Source organism: Triticum dicoccoides, chromosome 4A (assembly GCF_002162155.2).
Source record: "Triticum dicoccoides isolate Atlit2015 ecotype Zavitan chromosome 4A, WEW_v2.0, whole genome shotgun sequence".
NCBI classification, from domain to species: Eukaryota; Viridiplantae; Streptophyta; class Magnoliopsida; order Poales; family Poaceae; genus Triticum; species Triticum dicoccoides.
This window is the reverse complement of record NC_041386.1, coordinates 155,327,174-155,350,862: the sequence shown is the minus strand read 5'-3', so window position 1 is coordinate 155,350,862 and position 23,689 is coordinate 155,327,174. Positions and strand designations below refer to the sequence as shown.

At 48.3% G+C, this 23,689-nt stretch overlaps 1 protein-coding gene across 2 annotated transcripts; it reads left to right on the top strand.

Annotated features, from left to right (window-relative positions):
- The first annotated feature begins 4,835 nt into the window (after positions 1–4,835).
- On the top strand, positions 4,836–7,171 carry LOC119288801 (GDSL esterase/lipase At4g16230-like). Of its 2 annotated transcripts, XM_037568338.1 has the most exons (6): positions 4,836–5,100; positions 5,178–5,490; positions 5,579–5,709; positions 6,048–6,293; positions 6,383–6,638; positions 6,747–7,171. In XM_037568338.1, the coding sequence occupies exons 2-6, from the start codon at positions 5,232–5,234 to the stop codon at positions 6,974–6,976; spliced, it is 1,122 nt and encodes a 373-aa protein (XP_037424235.1). In that variant the 5' UTR covers positions 4,836–5,100; positions 5,178–5,231; the 3' UTR covers positions 6,977–7,171. The 2 variants fall into 2 exon arrangements, with proteins under 2 accessions (XP_037424235.1, XP_037424236.1); XM_037568339.1 differs by lacking the exon at positions 4,836–5,100 and having other exon boundaries at positions 5,118–5,490.
- The last annotated feature ends 16,518 nt before the right edge of the window (positions 7,172–23,689 follow it).

Genomic DNA, 23,689 nt, shown 5'->3' with positions numbered 1-23,689 from the left:
CTTCTTCGTGGACCCTTCGTGGGTGGAGCCCTCCGTGAACTCGCGCAACCGTTACCCTCCGTGGGTTGAAGTCTCCATCAACGTGGATGTACGATAGCACCACCTATCGGAACCACGACAAAAATATCCGTGTCTCCAATTGCGTTTGAATCCTCCAAACCCTTCCCTTTACATTCTTGCAAGTTGCATGCTTTACTTTCCGCTACTCGTATACTCTTTTCCATGCTTGCTTGAATTGTGTGGAGATTGCTTGACTTGTGCTAAGATAGCTAAATCTGCGAAGAACTAAAATTGGGAAAAGGCTAGATTTTATTTGGTCAAGTAGTCTAATCACCCCCCCTCTAGACATACTTCCGATCCTACAGTGCCCTTGGAGGCGGCGACCGAATCTTTACAGACAAGGTTGGGGCAATCTCCAGAACTTAATTGGAGGCTCCCAATGACACCACGAAGTTTCACCACAATGGACTATGGCTCCGTAGTGACCTCAACCATCTAGGGTGCTCAAACACCCAAGAGTAACAAGATTCGCAAGGGATTAGTGGGGGAATCAAATTTCTCTTGGTGGAAGTGTAGATCGGGGCCTTCTCAACCACTCCCGAGCAAATCAACAAGTTTGATTGGCTAGGGAGTGAGATCGGGCGAAAATGGAGCTTGGAGCAACAATGGAGCTTAGGGTTGGAAGAGGTGGTCAACTAGAGGAAGAAGACACCCCTTATATAGATGTGGACAAAATCCAACCGTTATCCACCTAACCAGCCCGCGACATGCGGTACTACCGCCCCTGACCAGCGGTACTACCGTAAGGCTATGCGGTACTTCCGCCCCTGACCAGCGGTACTACTGCAAGGCCATGCGGCACTACCGTGAGGGACCATGGTACTACCGCAGCAATAGCAGGAGCTAGGGCATACCTGTAGCACAAGGGCTGAGGGCGGTACTGCCGCAGGCGCGGTACTACTGCTCCCCTTTGCGGTACTACTGCAAGGCAGGAAACTCCTAGCCCGGGAAGAGCGCGGATGAATAAAAATACATCCGTGCCTACTTCCACTGGAAAACAAACGATGCAAAAATCTGACACAGTACTACCGTTGAGGAGTGGTACTACCGCCTGGCAGCTGAGCCAGGCCGCGCGGGGTACTACCACGCACGGGGTGCGGTACTACCGCAGAGGCGCGGATGTAAAAAATTTACATCCGCCCCTACTACCGTGATGAAGCGGCACTTGGCCTGGGGGCCACGGTACTACGGCTCCGGAGGAGCGGTACTACCGTGGGCTCCTGCGGTACTACCGCGCCGAAGTATGGTACTACCGCAAGCCCATCATTAGCAACTAGGACAAAGCAAAGAGGATAAACGGAGGATGCTCCAATGCGAATGGGAAAGGAGGAGACAAGGAAGAAAATGTGTACGTGACGATTCCACCCGAACCTTTCCGACACGGACCCTCTCTTAATAGTATGGTTTCCTACGATTCAAATCCACCAAAAAGAAACGTAGAAAAACGCCGTCTTCAATAGTCTTCGAGAGGCACCAAACCATCTTGTGCCTAGCGATGAAACGTCTGGGAAACTTCAAGGCACACGATTAGTCCGCAAAAGCATTGTCATCAATCACCAAGACACCTTAGGGATAAATATGCCCTTACACTGGGCCTCATACCCAGCTATCCCCGGCCCATCCAGTTGCGGCCTAGAGACTGACAAATCCGGCCCAACTCAACCCAGAAGCAAATTCAAACGATCGTCTCGAGCCGCCCTGATCCTGATCATAGAGATCAGCAGCACGGCCGCCGCCGGCTGCGGAGCAGCCACCTTCCGGCGTGCCTGCCTCTTCTTCCTAACCTCCGTCCACGAATCCGGACGATTTAAATCGAAAAGTGTAAGGTTCGGAAGACGTACCTTAGGTAGGGGGCCCTTCCAAGGCCTGATCGCCGTCGCCGCCGTTCTCCGGTGAACAACGCGTCTGACCATCTCCTTCCTCTCGCCCGCGTGAAGCCCAACCCTCGCTGGATCATCCACCGGCAAGACCTTGTCGACCGTCATGGCTACCTCGTCTTCGTCATATCCAGAGTGGAAGAACTCACAAATTAGATCTGACGACGTCGGCGACGGCGGTGAGACCGCCTGATCATCTCCGTCACCATCCTCATCATCTTCATTCGATCCGTCCAGCGCCCAGAACCGGCCCCCGACGCGCGTACAACTCGCAGAAGACAAGGGCGGCACCCCCATGATCATCGCTCCGATCGCCCCCGGAGTCGCCCGCGTACCCGCGACCGCCGCACCGATCTTGGGTATAGTAGGCCTCGAAGTGAGATCCACGATCTCAATTGTAACTTCCGTACTCAACTCCTGCACACAATGAAGAAACCATACCTCGAAAACATCAATCGTGAGACACGTACCTTCGACCAGTTGCTCCCCATCTACCAGATGCCGGCCGACGAGGAAGTCTCCCTCGAGATCAGCCACCACCGTCCACCTTGACGGTGAATAGGAGTACACCCGACCCTCTCACCGCTGGCCGGGTGCCCTAGTGTCCTCAAATCGGACGCTCCATCTCGCCGGGTGAAGAAAGCCCCGATCCCGATCCGCCTCCCCAAGCCCGGGCTCGACCTTGTCTCGCAATACCTGCGCAATCTCCGCCGGTGATGAGCGCCCCAGAGATGCCGGCACCTCGTTTCCATGATGGGAATGCACGGGATGAAGCCCAGGCGGTGGTTCCGGCGGCGGCGGCAGGGTCTCCGCCCCGTCGCTCTCACCCGCGTCCTCTCTCATATCTTTTTCCATGACTCTCTCTACTCCGCCCCGTCGCCCTCACCCTTGCAAGAACCTAAGGAGAAAAATACTTCCCCAACTGTGCTTTGGTAAGGTGCCAACTGCTACTGGACAAGTAGATAGAGAGATACGTATGAGTGATGGTCAACAACAAATAAGAGAATTGTTTCCATCTCGTGCCATATATTTGTGTTGTATCGGTATCTAAACTGCTCCTTTGTGCAGGTAACACAGGCAAAAATTCAAGTACAGTATAAAAGGAACCTATAGCTTTTGGTGTTCTGTTAGGAAAAATATCTTTTGTAAGGAGGCCAAATCTTTTCCCAGGATTTTCAAATTTCAAGTGACCTTGTATAGTATTGCTAATGTTGGTATATGTGCAGTCTTGTATCTTTATAATGTTTGGCTAACATTTTTGTAGGGCACCATTTTGCAGGATATTGAAGTAAAGGACAACTTACCACTTTCGGCCACCCCACACACCGCAGATTGCCCCGACAACTCATCCCCGCGCAAGAGTTGCCCTCGGCCGCAAGCGGAACATCCCTCAATACCAAGCGACTCGAAGAGGACACGGAGATCCTTTCATGTGAGCAACCTGCAATCTCCCACGATGTGCTTATATTCCACCATGCATTGTGATTGATATGCTATGGTATATAAATTTGATTGGTTGACAGGCATAGTTGGGTTATTCAGGAAAAGGTTACGTTGCATCGGATTGCTAAGAATCAGTAACCTCAACAATTATAAGCTCCTTGCCGATGTTGTCCTGGAGGGCCGAACACAGCAACCTGGTGACTTACCTGCAAGAATATGGCATTTCAAATGTTCAACATATGGTAACAATAGAACTGCTGATGGTCTGTAACTTGTGCACACTGGCATGTAACTTGTGCTCCTGCAGGGACATAAATTAAGCTTTCTATAGTCATCTGAGGGGGCAACATTTACCTATCACTCTTGCTAAGTCTCAGTTGATTGAGGCTTTGTTAAGTCTCAGTCGATGCTATATCCGTGAGATGTTACATTAAGATCCATGCAAAAAAAATATCCAGCCTTTTTCTTTTTCTCTCTTACATGTTATGTCACTTGACTCAGACTTGATTAAATCTTAGTTGACGAAGACCTAGACACACCCTTTAACTATTTCTCTAGTCCGGATTAATCTAAACCTCCCTGGAGAGGTTCTCCCAGCGAAAGTTTTGCTTCGCTCGATCCTCCCTTCCTATAGCGATCGAATCGTTCACTCTGAGGGGTCCTCCACATATGAAGTTAGGCTCATCTTGTCGTTCATTTTCTTAATTATCCTTTTTTTGCGGGTCATTTTCTTAATTATCTACCATTGATATGCATTGAGATCCTCAAATCTTTCAAAAGGGGTGTACCGAAGCATAACCCAAAAAGGGAAAACATCACTTACCCTCTGAATTGGATTGCATGCACCAAACGATGCATGTTCACCTGCGGTTCACCCTCTCACAGGCTAACCTCGATGCTTCTTGCTTGGTTTGGCATACGACGTCTGCAATCGTGCATCGACTTCTCAACCCTTTGTGAGAAAAAAAAAAAGATCCTCGAGAACAGACGAAACTTTCCTGCCAACCAGCCTCGCCTGCACAGGCAGGCATCAATTTATCGCGGCGCATCTTGTGCGAAATCACGAGACGAGACCAATCAAGCCTCATGCCGTGACGATGCAGTGAATACCGTGACCCTAAATGGCAGCGATCTCTGCAAGATCGAGGTCGCTGTGCCGGTGGCCTCTTTGCACGTTTGAGTTCCGAGGGTAGAGGTAAATGCAGCTGCAGCCTGTGTCCTGACAAAAATGAATGCACATGGTACTAGAATTGATTGACGACACGCCACTGCAACTGCAAAGATCTGATCTCATGCTATTCGCTGAACCCTGCCCAAAATACAGTGTGGCACGGACTCGTCCCCTTCTCCGGTGGCAAAAGTTTCACGGGTAGCCGCGGAGGCTTGAAAAACGAGCAGCCATTCATTGCCAAGATGCAAATGTTCATGCAAAAACAATGCCATGTGAGGCTTTTATATATGTGCGAAAACCTTCAGAGACCACACAGTCTTCTCTCCTTGTTTATTCTTGTTTCTTGCCCTTTCTTCTCGGTTTCAAACCTCGTCCGTGGGATTGGATTTGTCATTTGCGGGCTAATTGGCACTCCAAGTCACTAATCGTGCCATTTCGCTTGATCACGGTTTTGTCGGTTCGTCTCCATTATCTCAATCATTCGTCCATTCATATACTCCATCAGATTCTGGCTCTTTTAGATGCAGAAGCCGGGGATAATATAAACAGGTAACGGTTATCTTCCCTCGCCATCCTCAATTGCAACATTGCCTTCACGACTGATCTGATCTGATCTACTGCCGTAGGATCTTTTGACATTTTCCCTCTCCTAGTCCTACCGTGACATTGCTCGCTCACCGATGAGCCCTTCACACGAGCTGCAATCAGGCATGGCATCCCGTTTTACTCTACTGGCGTGCATCGGCGCGCTGTTTGCCGGCGCTGCCGCCCCTGTTCCGCCGGCAACATTCGTCTTCGGCGACTCGCTCGTCGACGCCGGCAACAATAACTACATCGCCACGCTGTCCCGGGCGAATTATGCCCCCAACGGCATCGATTTCGACGGCCACCAGGCCACCGGCCGGTACACCAACGGCCGGACCATCGTCGACATACTAGGTGATAAACAGTCCTTATCTGAATTTTACTGTCACGCTGCCTCTGTTCTCTATTTAAAGAAAAAGAAAAAACTTTGGCACGATTTCAGGGCAAGAGATGGGGCTGGGAGGGTTTGTGCTGCCCTACATGGACCCAAACACCACCGGCGACGTCCTGTTCAGAGGCGTCAACTACGCGTCCGGCGGCGGCGGCATACTCAACCAGACCGGGAGCATCTTCGTCAGTATACTTACTTACTAAACTGCTCGCTTTTGTGTCGAGACCCTTCTTGTTTCCCCTTTTCATCAACATGTCCCGCGTAAGCTGCGATCATTGCTTCCGCATGAGGCCTTCTCCGATAGCTCGCCTTGTGCGTGATCTAGTAATAGAGACTTGTAGTTAATCCATATCTCGCAGCACATTTCATAGTTGATGTAAATTTTTTGTTCCGGCAGTAATTTCTCTTTTGCGAAACGACGATTCCGCTTGAATGAATTTTTTTTTCCCGATAAGCTGCTTGTGGAGTACTACAAAACGCAAGGTCTTTGATCGAGTGGTAAATCGTGAAATTTGGGCAGGGTGGGCGTATAAACCTGGATGCGCAGATTGACAACTACGCCAAGAACCGGCGCGACATGATGACACAGCACGGGGAGGTGGCAGCGGTGAGCCGGCTGAGGGGCGCTCTCTTCTCGGTCACCATGGGCTCCAACGACTTCATCAACAACTACCTCGTCCCCGTCCTGTCCGTGCCGGAGCGCGCCGTGACGCCCCCGGAGGCCTTCATCAACGGCATGATCGCCAAGTACCGGCAGCAGCTCATCGTACGTGCATGCCATCCCACAGCTCCTCACATGCACATCAACAGCTTCGGTTCGTGTTGATTAATTAGAGTTTGCATACATAATTGTAGAGGCTGTACCTTCTGGACGCCCGTAAGATCGTGGTGGTGAACGTGGGGCCGATCGGCTGCATCCCGTACCTGAGGGACATTATGACGACCGGGGCCGGGGCGTGCGCCGAGTTCCCGAACCAGCTGGCCCAGTCCTTCAACCGCAAGCTGCGCGCCGTGGTGACCGAGCTGGGCGCCGGCCTCGGCGGCTCGCGCTTCGTCTACGCCGACGTCTACCGCATCGTCTCCGACGTCATCGCCAACTACAAGTCGCACGGTACCATAGCCCATATGACATCAAGTCATCAAGCATGAAGCATGATCAGATGGAGAAACAGGAGTTTATGTGTGACTCGGCGTTGCGTCGATCTGTGTCTGTGTGTAGGGTTCGAGGTGGCGGACTCGGCGTGCTGCTACGTGGGCGGGCGGTTCGGCGGGCTGGCGCCCTGCGGGCCCACGTCGAGCTACTGCGCGGACAGGTCCAAGTACGTGTTCTGGGACGCGTACCACCCCAGCGACGCCGCCAACGCGCTCATAGCCGCCCGCATCCTCGACGGCGACCCGGCGGATATCTCCCCTGTCAACGTGCGCCAACTGCTCTTCGACGATGCTTAGCTTGGAACCAACGGACTTATGAATCAAACAGGGCCTTATTGTATCTCAGAGGCTGTTGTTCCTTCCGTGACTTCCCGCAGAGTGTCCGCGTGCTGTTTTGGAAGTGCTTGGTCCTATTTGTTCAGTTTGCCTATCCCATTCTAGCCACGCTTCATCTGCGAGGTGTGTCTACTAATAAAAAAAGGAAAAAAACGAAGCCGTAGTTGTTGATGATTGCAGTATTGTTGAACTCGTAATTTGTTAGAGCAACTCTAGCCGACCCCGCATCCGACCGGCCCACAAAACGCATTTGCAAGTCATAGAAAACCGTTTTTACGGGCTGGCTCGGATGGCCACAGATGCAGACCCCCCAAACGAAACCGTAAAAAAGTATATTTCGTGAATATATTTTTTTACGGGTCGGCTTCTGCGGGTTCTGCTCAGACACCGTCGCGACGGTCTGCAAACAGAAAACGGTAATTCTCGTATTTGACATAGGTTTCCACAAATAAGTTCAAATTCAAACGATATAACACAGTTTACGTGTAAATGAAAGCCAAGTTGAGTACGACAAACGCAAAAGAGGGCCCTGCAAAAGTTTGCGCCCAAGTCCGGCACCATCTTAGTCGATCTTCACTCCGCACCATCTTGATCAAGTCCATCTTGAAGTTCATCGCCACCAACGAATCCACCTCCGGCGCTTGCTCCAACTCCCGCACCGAAATCATCGACATTGCCACCATATGGAGCAGAGAAAACATCTACGGAACTGTAGCGCGCACCGGCCGACGCAACCATTCTCCTCTTCAAGATTTCTCTCCTTGCCATATCATGCCATGTTTTGGTGAGATCGTTCATGTCATTGCGGTTCATTGACATGATCTTGTTCTCTTCGGCGAGTAGCTTGGACATGGCTTTGTTTTCTGCAGCGCGTGCTCTTCTCTCCTCAATGGCAGCTTTGCGCAGCCCCTCTTCCTTGAGCAATTGCCATTTTTCTTGCTTCTCCTTTGCCTTCTTCTCGGCCAACTCTTTCTTGATCTTCAACGACTTCAACAACATCGACTCGTTTGATTGCACCATGGCATCAATCTTCTCCCTCAAGCTCGATGCTTCTTGCTCTCTTTTCATCTTCTCTTTAGTCTTCTTGTCGCCATCGGGCTTGTGCAAATTTCTTGGGCCATCATCATCCTCATCTTCATCCATGTTTGTAAGTGAGCCTCTCTTTGGTGGGGATTCTTTGTCGATCAACTTCCGCTTCTCGCACTTTTGGCGCAACTCCCAATAATGCTCTAGTTTGAAGAATTTGCCTTCCGAAGCTTCCATGTCCTTGTATCTATGTTGAGCAATCTTGCCATACACAATGTGAACAAAGTGATGCAATCATTTCCCATGATGCAAATATGATGATGCACAACTTGAACAAAGGCAAAACAAACTCACATAATCAGATTCCACGGTTCCACTTGGAGGTGCATTGCGTACTTGCTCCAAACAAGCTGCCCAGTGGTTGCACATAGGCTTAATATTCTCCCAACGCCCTTGAAGCGATCGAAATGTGCGTGCAGTCCTATTGTGATGGTTTGCATAATGCGGAAGTATTGATCTTCGATCCTTTGCCAATATCTCTTGGAGGTTTGAGAAGTACACGTGCATGCATCAAGAGACACCGCACTCCATGCTTTGATCAAAGCTTGATCTTCCAAGATCGTGTAGTTCTTCGTTCTTTGGCTTTTCCCAGTTCTTGTTTGCGATTGCTCATACGCTTCTGCTTCGATCTCCTCCAATTCTTCCTCACAACCATGATCGTCCAAGCCGCCCTCCGTTTCATTGTAATCGAATGCTGCGAACGGGGCTTGATCAATGTCAACGGCGTTGGTGTCCAACAAGTTCACGAACTCGGCAGTTGCATTGTTTGAACCACCGGTATAGTGAACGATAACAAGTCACGAGCTATCGCAAAAAATGGCGAAAAATGAAAGGAAATCGCCATGACCGAATACGCATACCTTCCGGCCATTTCATTGAGCACCTCGCTTGCAGGGGGAGCAGTACCGTTGAACGCATCGCCGGGCACCTCTTTCCGGGATGGAGTTTTTTTTAAAGGACCCAACTTAAGGTTGGTTTCATTGATCATAAGCAGGGAGCAGGTGGACAAGTGACAAAGGCGATGATCCGAGGATCAAGGATGTAAGCAGAAGAAAGAAAGAAAGGAAAGTGCCCAAGGCACAACCCTAAAACAACTACTCAGGGTGGGTCCCCGAAGGGGCTCTGCATGTATCGAACACCGCACTGTTGCCATAGGCTAAGATTGCGCCGGATTTCACTGAGTATCGCCCATGCATCAGCTTCCTTGTTTCTGAAAGTGCAATTGTTTCTTGCTTGCCAGACTTCCCAGAGAGCTGCATTGCTAGCGATTTTAGTCCCTTCCTGAATGATGGCTGTGTTGTTTCTATCATGACTTTCATCCTCTCTAGTGAACTGTTGCTGTTGCTCCAGGTTGCTGGTTGACATGCCTGGCAGTGCTGCCAAATTGCCAAGCCCACCCAGACTGCCTTTGTGAGGCTGCATTCCCAGAACAGATGATCTGCACTCTCCAGGTTCCTGCGGCAAAGCTGGCAGAAGTAGCTGTTGCTCCATCCTCCGCGCTGGAGTCGATCATTGCACCATAACCGATCTTGGTGAAGAAGCCAAGCAAAGATTTTGAGCTTTGCCGGTGCCCAAGTGTCCCAGATGATGCTCCTGAACTGGCTAGTCGATGATCCCAAAAACTGTAGTGCATACGCCGAGCGAGCACTATACTTGCCAGAGGCTTCAAAGTTCCATCGCACCTGGTCATGGATATCAGCCTGGAGCGTGCCCTGCGGCTGCTGGATTTGCCGATGCAGGGAGACTGCATCATGGAGCAGTGCGCTGGTGTCGCCGTGAGCGAGGTCCGCGATCCATTGGTCATCGGTAATTGCTTGGGCCACCGTTCTGTTTTTTTCTTCTCGAGTGCGCAAACAGGGCCGGATAGCTGAGCTTCAGTGGTGTCAACCCGAGCCAATTGGTGTGCCAGAACTTTGCTATATGTCTGTTGCCGATGGTCACCATCATGGCAGTGCTGAAGAGGGCTTGATCCAGATCATCACAAGGCGTCTCCCCGCCCACCCACGGCCTAAGTGGATGTTGCCAGGATTGCCATAACCAACGCAGGCGGAGTGCTCGGCTGAATTTTTCCAGGTTCAGAACTCCGAGCCCTCCTAGCTCGATCGGGGAGCAGACTCGGTGCCAATTTACCTTACAGCTTCCCCCAGAGAGCTCTTGATCTCTTCCCCAAAGGAAATGATGCCTGATTTTGTCAATCTCCTTTAGCAGCTTTGTTGGAAATTTGAGGGCCGTTAGGGCAAAGGTTGGCAGGGCAGTGAGAACACACTGGACCAAGACACGACGACCAACAATAGTGAGCATCCGTCCTTTCCAGCCGGCAAGTCTTGCCCTAATGCGGTCCAAGATGAACTGAAGATGGACCAGACGAATCTGACCGACGACGAGGGGGAGCCCCAAGTATCTGATCGGGAACTGAGCTATTTGCCCGCCAAAAGACTGAAGAACCGTAGCCAGATCGATATCATCGCAGCTAATCGGCGTGGTTGTTGATTTTGCCGTGCTGATCCGCAGACCCGTGGCCTCACCAAAACCTTTTAGGATGCTCATCAGATAGTCAATATCCTCCTTGATAGGGTTTGCAAAGATTATCACATCATCTGCATACATGATGATCCTAAGCTTGACTTCCCTGCCCGGAACCGGGGTGATGTCGAGCGTCTCTTCTGCCGCTTGTAGTAGCCGGTGGATGGGGTCAATGGCGATGATGAACAACAGAGGGGACAAAGGGTCACCCTGTTGCAGCCCCCTCCTATGCCTAATTTTTCTGCCTGGCGACCCATTGAGGAGGAATGCAGATGAGGATGTGGATAAGAGCAGAGTTATCCAATCACGCCAACGAGCGCTAAACCCTAGTCTCGCCAGGAGCTCAAGCAGGTACTCCCATGAGATGTTGTCGAAGGCCCTAGAGATGTCCAATTTTAGAAGTACTGCCGGCGTTTTCCTACGGTGGAGAGCTTTGACACAGTTTTGCACATAAACAAAGCTGTCATGTAGGCATCTAGTTTTCCGGAACGCCGTTTGAGCAGGCGAGATGATGGACTGAACTACTACTGCGAGGCGAATTGACAGCACTTTGGAGATTAACTTAGCTATGGAGTGGATGAGACTGATTGGCCTGAAGTCGTTGATGCAGTCGCCTCCATCTTTTTTGGGGATCAAAGCGACTATTGCAGTGTTTAGGAGGTTGAAGTTGTGGCCAACTAGGTTGTAGAATTGGTTGAACAACAACATGATATCTTCTTTGATGATGGGCCAGCAGGATCTGAAGAAAGTGCCGGAGAAACCGTCCGGTCCTGGCATTTTTTCCATCGGCAAGGCCTTGATCGCTGCCCACACTTCTTCTTCTGTGAAGGGGTTGTCGAGACCCTCTCCCTGCACTTGCGGCATCTGGAGCTGGTTCCAACTGATCGAGGTTGGGCGGTGTTGGGTGGCTCCGAGGATAACGCTAAAGTGATCATGGATGGCTTCAGCTTTTTCTTCGTGGGTGGTGGTGATGGAGCCGTTGATCTTTAGGGCACGTATAAAGTTTTTGCGTCTTCTAGAGTTGATCTTGGCCATGAAGAACTTCATCGTTGCGTCCCCCGAGCGCAGCCAGGTCAGCCTTGAAGCCTGCCTCTTTCTGCAGCGCTCGATCGCAGCCAGACCGAGCAGCCTGAGCTTAAGCCCTTTTCGGAGTTCGGCCTCCCCCAGCGTGAGCTGACGCCGCTCCTGCGCGACGTCGAGGCGTAGGATCACTTCGCAGGCGATGTGGAACTGGAGCTTGGCGTCTCCAAAGAGCGACATGCTCCATATGCGCAGGTCTGTGGCTATGCGCTCCATTTTGGTGTGTAGGCACGCGAAAGGGCAGGGTTCCGGCACTGGCCGCGCCCAGGCCGCGGTCACCATGTCGAGGAAGCACGGGAAGCGAGGCCAAAACGATTCAATTTGAACGTGCCTCGCCTTCTAGGGCTGGTCGCGTCGGCGAGGAGGAGCGGACGGTGGTCAGAGCATGATATGGAGGCCGCCATGAGGAGGGTGCGTGGAAACAAGGCCTCCTAGTGGATGTTGCAGAAGAACTTATCTATACTCACTAGTGTGGGGTTTTCCTGCTCATTGCTCCATGTAAACCTATGATTGCTACACTTGATTTGGCGCAGCCCGGCGCTGTCAATTGTAGTCCTAAAACAACCCATTAGCCTTCTATTTAGGTTGTGATTGTTCTTGTCTCTAACCTCGTAGATGATGTTGAAATCGCCAACGATGAGCCAAGGCTCATCCGACGGGGGGGGGGGCGTTCTAGCTAGCTCGGCGAGGAACGCATCCTTATGGGCATCACTCCCCGGCCCGTAGACCGTAGTGAGCCAGAAGGTCGCTAGATTGCAGGCTACCGCTACTTTAACAGTGATTGCAAACTCTCCTACTGCATGCGTGTCTATGGTGACTATATCTTTGTTCCAGAGAATCGATGCGCCGCCGTGCGTGCCGATGGCCGGCAGCACAGCGCAGCCTTGTAGGGCTGCTCCGTCGACCTCCTGAACCAGATTTGGGTTCACACGTCCAGCTTGATCTCCTGGAGGCAGAGGATGGCCGTGCGGTGAGCCGCTACCACCTCTCGAACTGCCTCGCGCTTTGCCGGCGAGTTGAGCCCGCGCACGTTCCAGCTCATGATGGGTGGAGTTTTGTTGTCGTCAATCATCGGGAAACAAAGGAGATCTCCGGCAACTAAGAATACTAATGAAGCAACAGTACTGATACACCATCCATCTAGCCGAGGGGTGCCGCCAACCACCAATAGGCCCCAACATTCGACGGCGCACAACTAACCTCTTGCTAACACTGCTACGAGAAGAGAGTGAACCTAACTCGAACCAGCCGAACGCTGGCCGCCGCCGGCAACTACAGCTACTACACTGAAGAAAAGCTAACATGGTTACACCAAGGCCTCCCCGGCGACGTATTCTGGACCGTTGAGCCCAGCCGCGATGCGGAGGGCGTCCTTGCCCATCCTGGTGAGCCTAGCGATGACGGCAATGTCCTCGTCGGTGAGCGGCTCCTCGAACCTGCGGATCAGCGCTTCTGCGGCCTACTTCGTCATGCATTCCTTGGGGCCGAGCAGGCCCAGGCCTTGAACCAGGTGGAGCGTGCCGCGCTGCGCCACCGGCACTTGGCATTTCTGAGCAGTCTGGCGTGCACTTTAGCGGGATGGAGGAACGGAGGTGGCGCGCGTCTTGGGCGGGACCGACTTGCCCTTGGCTGGCGGCGGGCTGAGCAGCGGGGCTAGCTTGTCGTAGAAGGGACGCCTTGGCACCACATCAGGGGCAGCTTGGATCTTCAGGAGCTGGACTTGCTCCGTCACCGCCCCTAGTTGCACTGCGATCGTGTCTGCTTGCGTCGGCGTCTGGCAGCTGAAATGCTCTGGTGCGTGGTGCAGGACTGAGAGATTAGGGCCGAAAACATCGGGGATGTCCATCGTTTGCTTGCCCTTCGCCCCCTCGCCGTCGTGGAAGTCGAGTGGCCAAGCCATCGAGGCCGCGACCACCGCCTCCAGGTGAGCGGCGTCAGTGGTGCCCGTGGCCAGGAGAACGGCCAGGACATGCTCGTTCGTGGGGAAGAACTCCGTGACCACATCCGGGGCAACATTGATGTTGGTTGGGGTCAATGCAGAGGTGTGCATGGCTAGGCGCAGCGTGGGCACATGGATTTGGCTTGCTAGTCGTGGCTTGCCCTCCTTCTTCGTCTTGTCGGGGTAGGCCAGAGCAGCGGTGCGACCGCCGTGTCGCCCAGTGCCCTTGGATCCGTCCTGACGGCGAGGCAGGGAGCGGCTGCGCTGTGCTACCTCTTGAGCACTGCGTTGGTTTTCCCTTGAAGAGGAAAGGGTGATACAGTAGAGCAACGTAAGTATTTCCCTCAGTTTTTGAGAACCAAGGTATCAATCCAGTAGGAGGCCACGCACGAGTCCCTCGCACCTACACAAACAAATAAAATCCTCGCAACCAACATGATAAAGGGGTTGTCAATCCCTTCACGGTCACCTACGAGAGTGAGATCTGATAGATATGATAATATAATATTTTTGGTATTTTTTTATGATAAAGAGAAATAAAGATGCAAGTAAAATAAATGGCAAAGGAAATAACTAAGTATTGGAAGATTAATATGATGGAAAATAGACCCGGGGGCCACAGGTTTCACTAGAGGCTTCTCTCGAGAGCATAAGTGTTACGGTGGGTGAACAAATTACTGTTGAGCAATTGACAGAATTGAGAATAGTTATGAGAATATCTAGGTATGATCATGTATATGGGCATCACGTCCGAGACAAGTAGACCGACTCCTGCCTGCATCTACTACTATTACTCCACACATCGACCGCTATCCAGCATGCATCTAGAGTATTAAGTTCAAGAGAACAGAGTAACACTTTAAGCAAGATGACATGATGTAGAGGGATAAACTCATGCAATATGATATAAACCCCATCTTGTTATCCTCGATGGCAACAATACAATACGTGCCTTGCTGCCCCTACTGTCACTGGGAAAGGACACCGCAAGATTGAACCCAAAGCTAAGCACTTCTCCCATTGCAAGAAAGATCAATCTAGTAGGCCAAACCAAACTGATAATTCGAAGAGACTTGCAAAGATAACCAATCATACATAAAAGAATTTGGAGAAGATTCAAATATTGTTCATAGATAAACTTGATCATAAACCCACAATTCATCGGTCTCAACAAACACACCGCAAAACAAGATTACATCGAATAGATATCCACAAGAGAGGGGGAGAACTTTGTATTGAGATCCAAAAAGAGAGAAGAAGCCATCTATCTAATAACAATGGACCCGTAGGTCTGAAGTAAACTACTCACACTTCATCAGAGAGGCTATGGTGTTGATTTACAAGCCCTCCATGATCGATACCCCCTCTGGCGGAGCTCCTGGAAAGGCCCCAAGATGGGATCTCGTGGATACAGAAAGTTACAGCGGTGGAATTAGTGTTTTGGCTCCGTATCTGGTAGTTTGGGGGTACGTAGGTATATATAGGAGGAAGGAGTACGTTGGTGGAGCAACATGGGCCCCACGAGGGTGGAGGGCGCGCATGGGGGGTAGGCGCGCCCCCGACCTTGTGCCTTCCTGGTTGATTGCTTGACGTAGGGTCCAAGTCCTCTGGATCATGTCCGTTCCAAAAATCACGTCCCCGAAGGTTTCATTCCATTTGGACTCCGTTTGATATTCTTTTTCTGCGAAACCCTAAAATAGACAAAAAAACAGCAATTCTGGATTGGGCCTCCGGTTAATAGGTTAGTCCCAAAATAATATAAAAGTGTATAATAAAGCCCAATAATGTCTAAAACAGGATCTAATATAGCATGAAACAATCAAAAATTATAGATACGTTGGAGACGTATCAAGCATCCCCAAGCTTAATTCCTGCTCGTCCTCGAGTAGGTAAATGATAAAAACAGAATTTTTGATGTGGAGTGCTACTTGGCATAATTTCAATGTAATTCTCTTAATTGTGGTATTAATATTCAGATCCGAACGATTCAAGACAAAAGTTTAATATTGACATAGAAATAATAATACTTCAAGCATACTAACTAAGCAATTATGTCTCATCAAAATAACATGGCCAAAGAAAGTTATCAATACAAAATCATATAGTCTAGCTATGCTTCATCTTCACCACACAAAGTATTCAAATGATGCACAACCCCGATGACAAGCCAAGCAATTGTTTCATACTTTTGGTGTTCTCAAACTTTTTCAATCTTCACGCAATACATGAGCATGAGCCATGGACATATCACTATAGGTGGAATAGAATGGTGGTTGTGGAGAAGACAAAAAGGGAGAAGATAGTCTCACATCAACTAGGCGTATCAACGGGCTATGGAGATGCCCATCAATAGATATCAATGTGAGTGAGTAGGGATTGCCATGCAACGGATGCACTAGAGCTATAAGTATATGAAAGCTCAACAAAAGAAACTAAGTGGGTGTGCATCCAACTTGCTTGCTCATGAAGACCTAGGGCATTTGAGGAAGCCCATCGTTGGAATATACAAGCCAAGTTCTATAATGAAAAATTCCCACTAGTATATGAAAGTGATAGCATAGGAGACTCTCTATCATGAAGATCATGGTGCTACTTTGAAGCACAAGTGTGGAAAAAAGGATAGTAGTATTGCCCCTTTTTATTTATTCTTTTTTGGGCCTTTTTTTATTGGGACAATACTCTATGAATGATGATCATCACACTTCTATTTATTTACAACTCAATGATTACAACTCGATACTAGAACAAAGTATGACTCTATATGAATGCCTCCGGCGGTGTACCGGGATAGCAATGATGCATGAGTGACTTATCTGAAAGAATTATGAACGGTGGCTTTGCCACAACTAAAATGTCAACTACATGATCATGCGAAGCAATATGACAATGATGGAGCGTGTCATAGTAAACGGAACGGTGGAAAGTTGCATGGCAATATATCTCGGAATGGCTATGGAAATGTCATGATAGGTAGGTATGGTGGCTGTTTTTAGGAAGGTATATGGTGGGTGTATGATACCGGCGAAAGGTGCGTGGTATTAGAGAGGCTAGCAATGGTGGAAGGGTGAGAGTGCGTATAATCCATGGACTCAACATTAGTCATAAAGAACTCACATACTTATTGCAAAAATCTATTAGTTATCCAAGCAAAGTACTACGCGCATGCTCCTAGGGGGATAGATTGGTAGGAAAAGACCATCGCTCGTCCCCGACCACCACTCATAAGGAGGACAATCAATAAATACATCATGCTCCGACTTCTTAACATAACGGTTCACCATACGTGCATGCTACGGGAATCACAAACTTAAACACAAGCATTTCTCAAATTCACAACTACTCAACTAGCACGACTCTAATATCACCATCTCCATATCTCAAAACAATTATCAAGTTTCAAACTTCTCATAGTATTCAACACACTCATAAGAAAATTTTATTATTAATCTTGAATGCCTAACATAATTAAAGCAAATTACCATGCTCTTTTGTAGGACTCTCAAAATAATCTAAGTAAAGCATGATAGAACAAAAGTTTCTATAAAACAAATCCACCATCGTGCTCTAAAAGATATAAGTGAAGCACTAGAGCAAAAACTATATAACTCAAAAGATATAAGTGAAGCACATAGAGTATTCTAAAAATTTCCGAATCATGAGTGTCTCTCTCAAAAAGGTGTGTGTAGAAATGATGATTGTGGAAAACTAACAAATAAAGACTCAAATAATACAAGACGCTCCAAGCAAAACACATATCATGTGGTAAAAAAAATATAGCTCCAAGTAAAGTTACCGATAGAAGTAGACGAAAGAGGGGATACCTTCCGGGGCATCCCCAAGCTTTGGCTTTTAGGTGTCCTTAGATTATCATGGGGGTGCCACGGGCATCCCCAAGCTTAGGATCTTGCCAATCCTTGTTCCATAATCCATCAAATCTTTACCCAAAACTTGAAAACTTCACAACACAAAACTTAAAGTAGAAAATCTCGTGAGCTCCGTTAGCGAAAGAAAACAAAACACCACTTCAAGGTACTGTAATGAACTCATTATTTATTTATATTGGTGTTAAACATACTGTATTCCAACTTCGTTATGGTTTATAAACTATTTTACTAGCCATAGATTCATCAAAATAAGCAAACAACACACGAAAAACAGAATCTGTCAAAAACAGAACAGTCTGTAGTAATCTGTAGGTAACGCAAGATATGGAACCCCAAAAATTCTAAAATAAATTGATGGACGTGAGGAATTTATCTATTAATAATCTTCAAAAATAATTAACTAAATAGCACTTTCCAAATAAAAATGGCAGCAGTTCTCGTGAGCGCTAAAGTTTCTGTTTTTTACAACAAGATTAAAAAGACTTTCCCCAAGTCTTCCCAACGGTTCTACTTGGCACAGACACTAATTAAACACAAAAAACACAACCAAAACATAGGCTAGATAAATTATTTATTACTAAACAGAAGCAAAAAGCAAGGAATAAAAATAAAATTGGGTTGCCTCCCAACAAGCGCTATCGTTTAACGCCCCTAGCTAGGCATAAAAGCGAAGATAGATCTAGGTATTGCCATCTTTGGAAGGCAATCTATAAGTGGCTCTCATAATAGATTCATAAGGTAATTTAATTTTCTTTCTAGGGAAGTGTTCCAAGCCTTTCCTTAAGGGAAATTGGAATCTAATATTCCCTTCCTTCATATCAATAATTGCACCAATCGTTCTAAGAAAAGGTCTACCAAGAATAATAGGACATGAAGGATTGCAATCTATGTCAAGAACAATAAAATCCACGGGCACATAATTCCTATTTTCAACAATAAGAACATCATTAATTCTTCCCATAGGTTTCTTAATAGTGGAATCCGCAAGGTGCAAGTTTAAAGAGCAATCATCAAAATCACGAAAACCTAGCAAATCACACAAAGTCTTTGGAATCGTGGAAACACTAGCACCCAAATCACACAAAGCATAGAATTCATGATCTTTAATCTTAATTTTAATAGTAGGTTCCCACTCATCATAAAGTTTTCTAGGGATAGAAACTTCCAACTCAAGTTTTTCTTCATAAGATTGCATCAAAGCATCAACAATATGTTTGGTAAAGGCTTTATTTTGACTATAAGCATGAGGATAATTTAGCACGGATTGCAACAAGGAAATACAATCTATCAAAGAGCAATTATCATAATTAAATTCATTGAAATCCAAAATAGTGGGTTCATTAATATTTAAAGTTTTGACTTCTTCAATCCCACTTTTAACAATTTTAGCTTCAAGATCTAAAGACTCCGAATTTTTGGAACGCCTTCTAGGTAAAGGTGGATCATATTCAGTCCCATAATTATCAAGATTCGTATTACAAAACAAAGATTTAACAGGGGAGACATCAATAACTTTTAGATCTTCATCTTTATTATCACGAAACTAGAAGAACACGCTTTTATAAAGCAATCTTTCTTAGCACGCATCCTAGCGGTTCTTTCTTTGCACTCATCAATGGAAATTCTCATGGCTTTGAGAGACTCATTGATGTCATGCTTAGGAGGAATAGATCTAAGTTTCAAAGAATCAACATCAAGAGAAATTCTATCAACGTTCCTAGCCAACTCATCAATCTTAAGCAATTTTTCTTCAATCAAAGCATTGAAATTCTTTTGCGAGGTAATAAATTCTTTAATATTAGATTCAAAATCAGAGGGTATCTTATTAAAATTTCCATAAGAATTGTTGTAGGAATTACCATAATTATTAGAGGAATTACTAGGATATGGCCTAGGATTAAAGTTTCCTCTATACGCGTTGCTACCAAAATTACTCCTACCAACAAAATTCACATCCAAAGATTCATTATTATTCTCAATCAAAAAAGACAAAGCCATATCATTAGGATCAGAAGTAACACTTTTATTAGCAAATAATTTCATAAGTTCATCCATCTTACCACTCAAAACATTAATTTCTTCTATCGCATGCACTTTCTTATTAGTAGATCTTTCAGTGTGCCATTGAGAATAATTAACCATAATATTATCTAGGAGTTTAGTAGCTTCTCCTAAAGTGATTTCCATAAAAGTGCCTCCCGCGGCCGAATCTAAAAGATTTCTAGAAGCAAAATTCAATCCGGCATAAAATTTTTGTATAATCATCCACAAATTCAAACCATGTGTAGGGCAATTACGTATCATTAATTTCATCCTCTCCCAAGCTTGTGCAACATGTTCATGCTCATGTTGCTTAAAATTCATAATATCATTTCTATGGGAGATGATCTTAGCGGGAGGAAAATACTTAGAGATAAAAGAATCTTTGCACTTATTCCATGAATCAATACTATTTTTAGGCAAAGATGAAAACCAAGCTTTAGCACGATCTCTAAGCGAAAAAGGAAATAGCTTCAATTTAACAATATCATTGTCCACATCTTTCGTCTTTTGCATATCACACAAATTAACGAAGTTGCTTAGATGGGTAGCGGCATCTTCACTAGGAAGGCTGGAAAACGGATCTTTCATGACAAGATTAAGCAAAGCAGCATTAATTTCACAAGATTCGGCATCGGTAAGAGGAGCAATCAGAGTGCTAATAAAATCATTGTTGTTGGTATTGGTAAAGTCACACAATTTGGTATTATCTTGAGCCATCGTGACAAGCAAGCAAACCAACACACAAGCAAACAAGAAATGGGTAAAAACAGGCAAATAGAGAAAGAGAGGGAGGATGGAGAGAGAGAGAGGGCGAATAAAACGGCAAGGGTGAAGTGGGGGACAGGAAAATTAGAGGCAAATGGCAAATAATGTAATGTGGGAGATAAGGATTTGTGATGGGTACTTGGTATGTTGACTTTTGCGTAGACTCCCCGGCAACGGCGCCAGAAATCCTTCTTGCTACCTCTTGAGCACTGCGTTGGTTTTCCCTTGAAGAGGAAAGGGTGATGCAGTAGAGCAGCGTAAGTATTTCCCTCAGTTTTTTAGAACCAAGGTATCAATCCAGTAGGAGGCCACGCACGAGTCCCTCGCAACTACACAAACAAATAAACTCCTCGCAACCAACGCGATAATGGGGTTGTCAATCCCTTCACAGTCACCTACGAGAGTGAGATCTGATAGATATGATAAGATAATATTTTTGGAATTTTTTATGATAAAGAGAAATAAAGATGCAAGTAAAATAAATGGCAAAGGAAATAACTAAGTATTGGAGGATTAATATGATGGAAAATAGACCCCGGGGCCATAGGTTTCACTAGAGGCTTCTCTCGAGAGCATAAGTATTACGGTGGGTGAACAAATTACTGTTGAGCAATTGACAAAATTGAGCATAGTTATGAGAATATCTAGGTATGATCGTGTATATGGGCATCGCGTCCGTGACAAGTAAACCGACTCCTGCCTGCATCTACTACTATTACTCCACACATCGACCGCTATCCAGCATGCATCTAGAGTATTAAGTTCAAGAGAACAGAGTAACGCTTTAAGCAAGATGACATGATGTAGAGGGATAAACTCATGCAATATGATATAAACCCCATCTTGTTATCCTCGATGGCAACAATACAATACGTGCCTTGCTGTCTACTGTCACTGGGAAAGGACACCGCATGATTGAACCCAAAGCTAAGCACTTCTCCCATTGTAAGAAAGATCAATCTAGTAGGCCAAACCAAACTGATAATTCGAAGAGACTTGCAAAGATAACCAATCATACATAAAACAATTCAGAGAAGATTCAAATATTGTTCATAGATAAACTTGACCATAAACCCACAATTCATTGGTCTCAACAAACACACCGCAAAACAAGATTACATCGAATAGATATCCACAAGAGAGGGGAGAACTTTGTATTGAGATCCAAAAAGAGAGAAGAAGCCATCTATCTAATAACTATGGACCCGTAGGTCTGAATTAAACTACTCTCACTTCATCGGAGAGGCTATGGTGTTGATGTAGAAGCCCTCCGTAATACCCCCTCCGGCGGAGCTCCAGAAAAGGCCCCAAGATGGGATCTCGTGGATATAGAAAGTTACGGCGGTGGAATTAGGGTTTTGGCTCCGTATATGGTAGTTTGGGGGTACGTAGGTATATATAGGAGGAAGGAGTACGTCGGTGGAGCAACATGGGCCCCATGAGGGTGGAGGGCGCGCCTGGGGGGGGGTAGGCACACCCCCCTACCTCGTGCCTTCCTGGTTGATTGCTTGACGTAGGGTCCAAGTCCTCCGGATCATGTTCGTTCCAAAAATCATGTTCTCGAAGGTTTCATTCCATTTGGACTCCGTTTGATATTCTTTTTTTTGCGAAACCCTAAAATAGGCAAAAAAAACAACAATTCTAGGCTGGGTCTCCGGTTAATAGGTTAGTCCCAAAAATAATATAAAAATGTATAATAAAGCCCAATAATGTCCAAAACAGGATATAATATAGCATGGAACAATAAAAAATTATAGATACGTTGGAGACGTATCACGCTGGCACACTTTGCTCGTTGCACCGTCGTCACCTCCCTTGGAGGAGCTGCCGCTCCCCCGACCCAGGAGGGTGTCCTTCCAGGAGCATCGCCCGCCACCGCCCTGGTCGTCGTGGTCACGGCGAGGACCGCCCCTCGGGAGGCCCCCGCAGCCCGTGTCCACCACGGGCGGCTGCCGTAGCCTACGGTGGTGCTCTTCCGTCTGGCCGTCCTTGATGTGCATCGTCCAAGTGCCGGGGAAGGTGCACGGTAGATCGTCGTTGTGGTCGGAGTCGGAGGACGGCAGGTCGCTCTGGGCCGAGTGCGAGGACCGCGGCTATCTGGGTGACCAGTCCTCCACCCGGTCCACTTGGATGAGCAGATCGTAGCGCTCGACACCGGGCGGCGGGGCCACACGACGGTCAGGCGGCAAGAAACCCTCCATCTCCTCCACCGGGCCGGCGCCTTGAGGCAGCTTCCAGTAGGTGTGGCGCGTCGGGATGAAAGCCATGTCCCAGACCCACACCCAGCACGCGAAGGTTTTGGTGTGGTCACGCTCTAGGGTGCGGCTATCCAGCCGATCGACGCGCACCTTGTCACCGAAGACCTCCTCGACGCCCTCGAGCGTCCAGTATTGTTGGGGGAGATGCTCGATGACGCAGCGGACGTGGAGGTTGAAGGTGTCGTAGCCCGCATGGTCGTTCTCCTTCCAAGGCGCGATGGCGAAGGCGGCACCGTCGACGCGCAGTGTGCCACGGCGGACCGCGTTGTCGTGGTGGGCCGACTGCGTGAAGACGACGAAGAAATCCTCTAGGTTGTGCGCAGTGACCCGCAGCTGATGCGGTGGGACGCACAGCTGTGCCTCCAGGGCGCGGCCCACCGCCATTGGTGAGGTAGCGCAGACTCCGTCGGTGATGCGCAGCGTGATGGCTTGGTGGCACAGGAAGAAGATGCTCTGCTCAGCGGCTGGAGAGGACACGCCCACTTTGTGGCTGGAGCAGGGTCGCCGTGCCGGATCGATGAGGCTGAGCTCGGCCATGGCCATAGCCGGGGGGTGGGAGGGGGGAGGAGGGGGAGGTGGCGGGGTGGGGAAGCGCATGCGTTGGTGGACTAGAGGGAGGGGGAGGGGGCCTAGCAGACGAGGAGCAAGGCCGTCGCGACCATTGCGGGGGTTCTGGGGACACTCACGGCCGTAATGACCGAAAATCTCACAAATGACGCAGCGCAGCGAGTCGCGGTAGTCTTTCCGGCGGTGGTGCTTGCTCAGGCAGCGAAAAGCAGCGGCCGCGGAAGCGGCTTAAGAAAGCCTCGTGGCCGTCTACCGCATTGAAACAGGGGCGCTGGTCCGAACGGTGAGCTATGCGGTCCGCCCCAGAGACTGCCGGATCTAGAGCCGGCTTGTGCTTTTTCCGGGAACTGACCTCGGTCCAGCCACCGTCCATGCCGGAAGAGGAAAGGCTGACCACAGGTGATGGGGCGACGATGATGGATTGAAGGCGACGAGGAGCACGCGGGCTAGAGACTGCCGGATCTACAGATGCGCCCGCCTCAGAGCATTCATCCCTCAGCAGGAGACGCGGCGGGGATGCGGGCGGGGC